The sequence below is a fragment of the Nannospalax galili genome, unplaced genomic scaffold (genome assembly GCF_000622305.1).
Source record: "Nannospalax galili isolate Female #2095 unplaced genomic scaffold, S.galili_v1.0 scaffold177, whole genome shotgun sequence".
Lineage (NCBI taxonomy): Eukaryota > Metazoa > Chordata > Mammalia > Rodentia > Spalacidae > Nannospalax > Nannospalax galili.
Genome location: NW_008339470.1, coordinates 857,809 through 867,923, shown reverse-complemented (window position 1 = coordinate 867,923; position 10,115 = coordinate 857,809). Strand labels below are relative to the sequence as shown.

The 10,115-nt window shown below is 33.3% G+C and overlaps 1 protein-coding gene across 2 annotated transcripts; it reads left to right on the top strand.

The window, feature by feature from the left end:
- The first annotated feature begins 324 nt into the window (after positions 1–324).
- On the top strand, positions 325–8,646 carry LOC103735097 (olfactory receptor 183-like). 2 transcript variants are annotated; one of them, XM_029564083.1, is made up of 2 exons: positions 325–333; positions 7,732–8,646. In XM_029564083.1, exons 1-2 carry the CDS (start codon positions 325–327, stop codon positions 8,644–8,646), a joined length of 924 nt encoding a protein of 307 aa, XP_029419943.1. The 2 variants fall into 2 exon arrangements, with proteins under 2 accessions (XP_029419943.1, XP_008832442.1); XM_008834220.3 differs by lacking the exon at positions 325–333 and having other exon boundaries at positions 7,717–8,646.
- The last annotated feature ends 1,469 nt before the right edge of the window (positions 8,647–10,115 follow it).

Here is a 10,115-nt window from a genome sequence, read left to right as displayed (position 1 = left end):
TTCCCTATTGGCAATTTGGGTAACCCCTTCAGAGGACAGTGTGATAAGAATAGGAGGTAGGAATTGACTAGGCAGTTAGGGTAAAAAGACCCCAAAGAAAAGTAGCCAATTTCTTGGCTAAAAGTCAAAATGTCCTTGGGACTGTTAGCAACATACTCTGTTCCAAAGGCTAAAAACGTCAAAAGTATTTGGGAGGTCGCATCTGTTCCTTAAAGGATTTTAGGGTTACCTCTTCAGAGGGGGGAATGTTAGAGTACCCAAAAGCCCCATAAAAATAAGTAAAATGAAAGAAAAGAAAGAAAAAATAAAATGTGATGGGGAGATATGGGAGGTGTTGGAAGAGGGGGAGTGGGCATGGATTTGATCAAAACACCTTATATGCATGTATGAAATTCTCAATAAAGTTTTTGTAAATGTTAAAAAAAAGTTACCTCAGAAATATATGTGATGATTATGATATAAAGATCCAGTTAAGCTAATCTCACTTTCTGTTTAAAATGTTAATCTATCAATTAATTCTTAATTCTTGACAATTTCCTTGTGATTATATTTACATACATTAAAAATACAAAATACACACAGTGTAAATATTCTTGTTTGTGACATTTACAAGTCACATTGCAGGTATGACAGTAAAGAAACAGCCTGACTGTTTCATCCATTTTAAGATCAAGAGCAGAACTGAAATGCTGAGAACCTGTTCCTTTACAATTCTCTTAGTACTGTGCTCTCAAGCAAGAGCTTTGTTCATTCTTTAATGAAACAGTACCTTCAGTATGTATGGGAAAGTAGAGGTCAGACCCACCCTCATCTTATCAGAAGAAAATTTTCCAGTTCAATCCCTAGACTTAGACTCGCAGGCACACTGTTATAAAACAAGGGTTCTCGACTTCTTTCATTGCTTACATAAGAAAAGTCACTGTTTTCAATACTTTGATATGCTATAAATAAGCATTACCGTACTATTTTTGGTGGAGGACAAGTAAAGATCTTGAAAGATTAAGTCCATATGGGCAAGTCACAAGAGGAGCACATGGTTCAGTGAGCTTGTTTACATTACAAACAGTAACAATTATTGGTTGCAATAATTGTAAAAGTCATTAGTGAAGAATGTCCATATTGTAAAAACCATTCCTAGATGTATTAATGTAATGCAATAGTTACTATATGAATATTTGAGCATTTATACCTATGAATACATATATATTTTATTGAACATATGCTTGTATATGCAGAAACACCACTTATATTATTTAGGTATATGTATATCTTTACATATATACAGACATATGCAGAATATATTTATTCCTTGCTTTGTCAAACATTTATAATTTAAAACATACCCATGCATAAAATGAATTTGAGAATTAACAATGATTTTGAGATTTGATTTAAGTTGGCAGAGAAGGAAACTCATTATATTTGAAATTTTATTTAATAACTATTCACAGTTATTCTTCATATGATCAGTATCAAAACTCAGTCTTTGACCACTTTTTGTGCTAAATAATAAGATAAAGCATCACTTTAATATGGAACGAAGATTATCAGAGAATTTGATTATCTGAGAAACGAAAAATTGTGGTGTGAATTGCCTGCAAAGAAAGTTGTAGAGAAGTCCCTACATAGGTTTTGAAATTTTGGCTTTCACATTTCTTTAAATCTTTAACCATTATAAGGACTTAAGACCATATGCCTAATAAATCCTTAAATGTTTCTGTCTTTAATTAAAAACATTAAAAGAATTTCATCCCGATATTTACATTCTGCTAATAAAGCAGAAAGGACATGAAAACATTCACTGGCTGTACATTCATCAATGTGACTTATTGAGGCACCAAGTATTAAAGTAATTTTGTTTCTTACAAAATGACTTACAATGAATACATGATAGAGCTGACAGTGCTACGTATATATGATGTATCTACTGTGTTCTATTGTACTGTAGCATACTTGCCTTTGATGAGAAAATAAAAGGCCCAAGAAATCTAATAGCCTTTTAAACTTTCCCAGTTTATTTGGGATGTGGAAAATTTTACCTCTTGAAGAAATATCAGGTATGATATGAGAAAACAAATAAAAATGAGAGAGAGAGAGAGAGAGAGAGAGAGAGAGAGATCCTACTGTTTGCCTATGATGTTTTGACAGATCTTTTTACAAGTTTATTTATACGATTTTAGACAAAGCATGAATGTGCAAGTGAAGAAGAAAAAATGAGAGAATAGGGAGGAAATGGTGTCAATGTCTAGTAATTAAAGAAATGAAATGAGAAAAGGAAATCGCTATCTCAATAGTTGTTGAAATGTTACTAAAAAAGAAGCAAATTTAAATGTGTATTACCAAACATGGAATATTATTGATAGAATATAATTTTCTCTGTGTATCTAGAAAAGACATGAAAATAAGCACATATGGATGTTTTATCTTTGATGCAAGATTGCCAGATATGCTCATGCTCCATGTTCCTTAAAAATCATGAACAAGCCATCTTTATTTCTACCCCAATATTACTCTCATAATGAAATTTCATACATATTTCTACTAATACCACTGAAAATCCTACAGTGAAAATTACGTGCTGTGTGCTTTGCAACACTTCAATTACATATTTTTTGTCAGTCTATTTACATGCTTTCTTTCCTACATTGCTGCCAGATGCTATTTCATGCAATTTTCTCTGATTTCATCATCATCTCATTTAATGTTTAATAACTTTTAACAAGTTCTCATTGTTACAATACAAATATATATCATGTTTATCTAGATGTTAACGCATAATTATAAATTGGAATACAGGAGCATGCATAATTTCTTCATATGCATATACAACTTGTATCATGCTTTATTTTTTTACATCTGCCCATTCTCAATTTTGTGAAGTATTAAAAAATATCACCTTGATTTATCTCTAGAATCTGTTCACCTGCAATCCTCTTATAACTGATGCAATAGCCAGAATTGTTATTGATAATGTTCTAGACATTCTTCCTCTCTCAGGAACATGCTTTTTTTTCTCTCAGTCAATTCTCTCCATAGATAACCTTCTATTACTGTAACATCATTTAATGTATTTACAATTGGAAAGTGGTGTGTGTGTGTGTGTGTGTGTGTGTGTGTGTGTGTGTGTGGGTCTGAACAGATGGAAAACTCTCAAAATAAGATTCAAATCTCACATACACTACCCCCTTGGCCACGGGTGCCTCCTCGAGGCTTCATTCTCTGCAGGGAGTTCACATTTACAATTATCACGTCATCTGAAAATTGTGGTCTTTTAGTGATGAATGCTCTGGAGATATCAGTGTCCATAGGCATCAGGTTTCTTTTTAAAAAATATTTTATTTATTATTTTTATTTCTTATGTGTATGAGTGTATTGCCTGCATGTATGAAAGTGCACCCATGTTATGCAATGCCCATGGAGGTCAGAAGAGGGACTCAGAGGCCCTGGAACTGGAGTTACAGACAGTTGTTAGCTGTCATGTGGGTAGTGGGAATTAAACCTGGGTCCTCTGCAAGAGCAGTCAGTGTTCTTAACCACTGAACCAACTCTTCAGCCCCACATCACCTTCCTATAAGTTCTGTGCCTTCCCATAATTAATTACTAGAGCAGACTTCATTTGAGCAAGATCAAGAAATTTAGAGGCCACACTTTGACATTTAGAAACCACAGATATAGTCTCTGTCCACTGAAGTCCAGGGTTTATGTTTTCTTTTCTCTTCTTGCTTCTCAATATTTTTAATCATTTTTAACTCAGGTTGAGAGATTTCTGTTTAGTGTGAGTCTTTAATTTAAGCTGCATTTTGTATCAAGAGGAAAGCGCTATTTCAGATTGATTTCTGAAGGAAATCTAGATTAAGGATTCTTTAACTTTTTCCTTATAATATTCCTATGTGCTGAGGAATAATGGCAGAAAAAATTAAAAACTTTTCATTTTTATAATTAAACCATTATGCTTCTGCAAGAATAAAAATCTTTGTATGCACAGTACAAACATTGTAATTCATAATATGCAGCAGTCTAGAATCTGAAATAACTGTTTCAGGATGAGTTGGTTTTTGTTTGACATGATGTCCTCTGCCCTTTTGAGTTCCAGCTGTAGTGAAGTCCCAGTGTGACACAGGTAAGCACTGCCAGAAACACATGAGTCATTGTTTGTTGGACTTTGAATAATTTTTGTTGTTGCTATGAATTTAGAAACCTGCAGTTGCCAAGTATTTGATGATCCCATATAGGGTCAAAACCTAATGTTTAAGCTGCTTAGATCTAGATCATGAGTCATCATAAGTAATGTCTGGATTAAATCAGACAAAGCCTTTAGAGAATTTATGTTATATATAAATTTGTCTAAACATCTCAGAAGTGTCATCATCTGTAAGGGTAAATAGAAACATAAGGTGTGATATTAATTGGTAAAGTTATAATAACTTACTGTACTGAATATTTATGATTTTAAAGGCTGTGATGCCCATGGGGCCAATTTGGACTATTCATAGGTGTCCAAACCCACAGTGCCCAGTAGAGCACCCTCATCTTTTCTCTAGAGAACCCTGGGGCTCTCAGGGAAATTTCAGTTCTCCAGCCAGCCCTTCCTGTTCTGGAAACAGCATGCAGGGTACAATTAGTTGATTCTTTTGTTGAAAGAAAATTCATATAAGCAGTGCTTCCTGCTCTCTGGCAATAAAACCTCCAAATGAATCACTGTGGAAAGCAGCACTACCTACAGCACTGCATTCCTATACTGCTCTGTTCTTTTCTACGTTAGGAAGCACAATATTTTCAGGATCTCTGCAATCTCTTTCAAGATATGGATGAGAGAAATGCATTCTATAATATTCATCAACTTTTCAATAGAAAATTAAGAATGCCTTTTCTTTCAAAATAATTTTATATTTTTGATAGATACTGTGTATGCATATAACTGTGCATATGAAGACACCACCAGCTGTATATTTTTACTTCCTTGCTAAAGATGAATAAGAAAAGCAGCTTGAATTGTGCTATTTAATGGTCTGTTTTAATATTTTGTCCTATTGATCTTTAAATTCTAATGAACTAGACATTAACTCAAACTTCCGTTTAAAGATCTAAATCATAATACTTCTTATATAATCAATTCTGAAAATCTCAGCAAAAAGACTCTTCCATTTAATTATTTTCTCTGAATAAATCTTTTAAGGTGAGTAACTCAAGTATTTAAACCCATATACAATCCTCTAGTTCTTCCAATAATTTCATTAGATAACATATGTATATAACTTTATAAGTTATATTACATGTGAATATATACTCAACATCTATGTATGGGATATGTTTCCTGAAATATTATTTTGAATATATGTATTTTGATACATATTCAGATATGAATTTATGTACACATAAATACACACATATATATGATATGCAGAAAACATTTCCTATTACTTTCCTACATTTATGACTTAATTACGTTCCACATGGCAAACAATTTGAGAATTCATGCTTTGGTTTGTTTCAGTTTGCATAGAAGGAAAACTATTCTTACACACTTTACCTAAAAACAAGAAATCTCCAGTTATAGGGGGCTGCTCTTTTATTCCATAATTTGCAGTAGCTCTGATAGTCTTGTTAGAAATGTGGAGTGAGGACTGGCATTTCCACTGAAAGAAAGAATACCATGCAAAAACAATTGAAGTGAATCTGTGTTCTCAAATAAAAGTTCAAATAGAAATATTCTCAAATAGATTTCTAGCAAAATGTTTTCCAATTCTGTTGTCAGTAACGAAACACAGGATGAAATTTTAAGTAGTGACTACACATGTGTTTATGTATGAACCACACAAATGTAGTGAAGAAAATTTAATACTTCTTTGTTGCAAGTGTATATTTTATAAGAAAGTACATTTTGACTTATACAAAAATGGAAGCAAATAATTTTCAAGTCTGCCTATGTCCAATAAACACCAAGGCTAGGACCAGCATTGAAACCAAGGCTGTGAAACACCCCACTTCCGGTTTAATTTTCAGTCTTCTGGTACTTCCTCTCTGTTCTTTTCCTCCCATTCCACTTATCCCTAAATGTCTTTGCTTTGCTAAACCTACTTCTTTTCCTTCTTTTTGTTTCCTTTTCACCCACTCAAATTGCTCCTTCTACTTTTCCTGTGATTTTCCTCCACTAAACGCCTCCCTCTTCCCTTCACTCATTTGTTTATCCTTTATTTAAAAGCCTTTCTTAATACAGACAGATGAAAGATTACAGTTGTCTAGGAACACTGGAAAAAAATGCTAGCTGTCCTATGTGGCTCTTAGAACACTCCACAGCATTCCTTCTCTGAATGGACATTTAATTCTCATTAATTAATTTTAATGAGAGCTCTGTCACATGCAGGAGGCTGTTAGCAATTTCTAAACTTTTAGCACCCAGGACTCTCTAACCACTGTTCCCAAGAGATCCTTTATTTGCCCTGTGGCTCTGTACTTCATGGTCATATGAGAGTTCCTTCCTTTAGGATAAAACCCCTAAACTTATTTTGGTTGTGTTCTATGCATTGTCTTTAGTGTCTTTCCTTTGACTTTCTTTTGAGCCCCATACTTTGCTAGTTGTGCTGAAAGGAGATTGATTCTAATAAAAAAAAATTCTGGAAAGATTGATTAATCAATTGGAAAAATAGGCAGGAAAGGAAGGGAGCAAGGCAGTCACACATTATTATTAACAAGCCTTAGTAGACCCACATAAGAAAGTATGTTTCTTCCATGTTCATTGATACTAACTAATAAACTAGTGCACTTAAATTCTCAAGCTAAATTTTAGAAGACTGTCTCCCCATTCATCAAATTTTTTGTTTCTTCTTTCATTGAGCATCCAGTCCTCATGTCTTATATCACTGCACAGTAGTGGTTCAATACTGTGAATTGTTTCTAGTCTTTTTGTTCTAATTGTTTGCAATGCCCAGTCACATGTACCATAATTTCTGACCTCCATGGCATTGCATGGCATGGGTGTACTTACATATATGCAGGTAATTCATTCATATACATAAAATAAAAATAATAATAAATAAAATATTTTAAATGGCTTGGGAATGATTTAAAAGATAGACTATTAGATCCTGAAATACTTTCTGTAATTGTAATCATATGGTCTATATTTTGCACAGTGTTTCTAAACAATTCTGATATTGCTAAGAAACCTCTGGATAAAGTAAGGTATTTCTAATTTTGCTTATTCTAGTCTCTCCTCCCAGAAATTTGTTTTTCACTGTTATATAATTAACTTTAATTTTGAGATAGTTCTCCTGTCAGTACTTATTATGTGTTCACTGTATCAAGTTGGTTAGCATATATCAATTGACTAAGACCATTCAATTCAATTCAATTCATTTTATATTTTGGGTGCTTAAAACATATTTCCCTTTGACAATGTATCCAATATGCAGATATAAACTTTTCCTACCAAACCATGTTTGTTCACACATTTCACAAATGCTAAGAGAATATTATATCATTTTTAAATTAGTTAATATATTCACATTGTAACATTAAAACAATGAACTAAAATCATTTCTCTGTTCTCAAAAATAGACTCTATCAATTATAGTTCATTTAAAAGAAAGAAATTAAAGGGTCATTCTGATAAGTATAGAGCTGTATTTCAACATTACTACCCTAAATCCCACTTCATAACCTTTTTGTGAATGCTGTCTGACAGTCATTCCTTCATTTCAGGGAACATTCAATGAGGACATGGAGAAAGAGAATACAACATTATGGATAGAGTTTGTTCTCACAGGACTCACATACCAACAGCAGTGGAAAATTCCCCTGTTCCTGCTGTTCTTGGTGATTTATCTCATCACCATTGTGGGGAACCTTGGTCTGATCACTCTCATCTGGAATGACCCCCACCTTCACATCCCCATGTACTTTTTCCTTGGGAGTTTAGCTCTTGTGGATACGTGGTTATCATCCACAGTGACACCAAAGATACTGTTCAGCCTCTTAGCTAAGAGCAATCTGATTTCCCTATCTGAATGCATGGTGCAATTCTTTTCATTCGTGCTGTGTGCAACCATGGAATGCTTCCTCTTGGCAGCAATGGCCTATGACCGCTATGCAGCCATTTGTAATCCTTTACTTTACCCAGTGGTTATGACAAACAGACTTTGTATACGTCTGCTAGTCATGACCTTTGTAGTTGGAATTCTTCATGCTTCAATTCATGAAGGCATGTTATTCAGATTAACCTTCTGTAATTCCAACATAGTACACCACTTTTACTGTGATGTTATGCCATTGTTAAAAATTTCCTGTACAGATCCTTCTCTTAATTACTTAATTGTTTTTATTTTCTCTGGTTCAATTCAGGCATTCACTATTTTGACTATTCTTGTCTCTTACACACTTGTTCTCTTTACAATTTTAAAAAAGAAATCTGTCAAAGGCATAGGAAAAGCCTTCTCTACCTGTGGAGCCCATCTCTTGTCTGTGTCTTTGTACTATGGCTCTCTTCTCTTCATGTATCTGCTTCCTGCAACTCAAAAAGTTCATGATGAAGACATGATGGACTCTGTATTTTACACTGTCATAATTCCTGTGCTAAATCCAATTATCTACAGTTTGAGAAATAAGCAAGTCAAAGATTCATTGGCAAAATTCTTAAAAAGTGTTTAGATCTCACAATTTTATCTATTATGTTTTTATTAAAACGTCACAAAAATATGCTGATTTAATGTGGCTGTGTTTTTTCTCCTTGTTCAAAGATTTTGCAATTGTACCTGACCCAACATTTTAATGAACTATATGTTGAACTACCTATTTTTTAGATATTTGCATGTGAATTGTAAATCAAACAAACTTGGAATTAAATACTATATAAAGTAAATACATCAGAAAACCAGTGAAAGCATTTTAGCTGGTTTACATGCTACTCGCTGTGAGTGCAGCATCTGTTTTCATTGTGTAATCCCTATGAATATGACTTTTATATGATGCCTTTGACAGTGTGGAAACTCTTCACCTTAACTTGTGTTTAAACATAGTTTTGTGCTTCAGTGAACAGAGTCTGTGGTATATGGCCAACAATATAAAATACTGACAAAAACATTGTAGAAATCTTATTTCTCATTATGGTATATTAGTTTATCAACCTGCTTATTTAAAATAATTTATAATTTTTTATTAGTATGCATATGTATATAGTTTTTCAACATCATACTTTTTAGGGGACTATTGACAAAAATCATCTTCTTAGGAAAAAGAACAAGATCATATTTGGATTTAGGTAGAAATCTACCACAGTGACAACATTTTTCAGTTTGGATTTTGGCCTTGACATAGCAGATTGTTCCTGAGCATGTTTCCAGGCATATGTCAAAAACTCTTCAGAGGCTATTGTTCATTGTTTAGTAGGTTGGCTAACTCATTTTAATCAGATGTTTTGAAAGCCTAGTGAAATTAGAATTGAGAGAGCTTGGGAAAACATACATTGATTAATTGACTCTAACTTGATAGTTTTTCGTTTCTGAGGCAGTAATGTTAATAGTGCTGATTTAGAATAAAACTTCAAACATTACCATTCTAAATTAATCAGAGTGTGAAACCTTAAGTGAAGCTCCTCAGTTCTAGAAGGGTCTTTCTGTCTGCACAGAAGCTCACTGAAATGTGTAGAGTTTGGGCCTTCGCATGGTTGTGTTTGACTGCCTATCTTAATCTAGCTGCATGATGTTTTCATTTGTGAGTTCATTATATCAAAGTTCATTAAAAATAATCAATGAACTAGAAATTCTATATAAAAATCTAAATACTGGATTAATTGGTTTCTACACATATTATATCTATTATCTAGATGCAAGTAAATTAATACTAAGATTTACATCATCTATTTTAACTTTTCTCTCTGCTTGGTGGGATGGATGCAGGAGTCAATATGACACTTATTTCAAAGACTAATACACTGGATGTTCCATTTCTTCTTCTTTGGATCTGATATTGACAGTGACAATAGTCAACTTCCATAGCCTTATTTAAATAGAGTTAGTATGAGGAGCCTATAATCATTGCAAAAACATTATTTGGCAAGATGAGTAAGTTTAAGACAATATTTCTCAAAGCTCATATATAAGACAGCCACTCGGTTTATA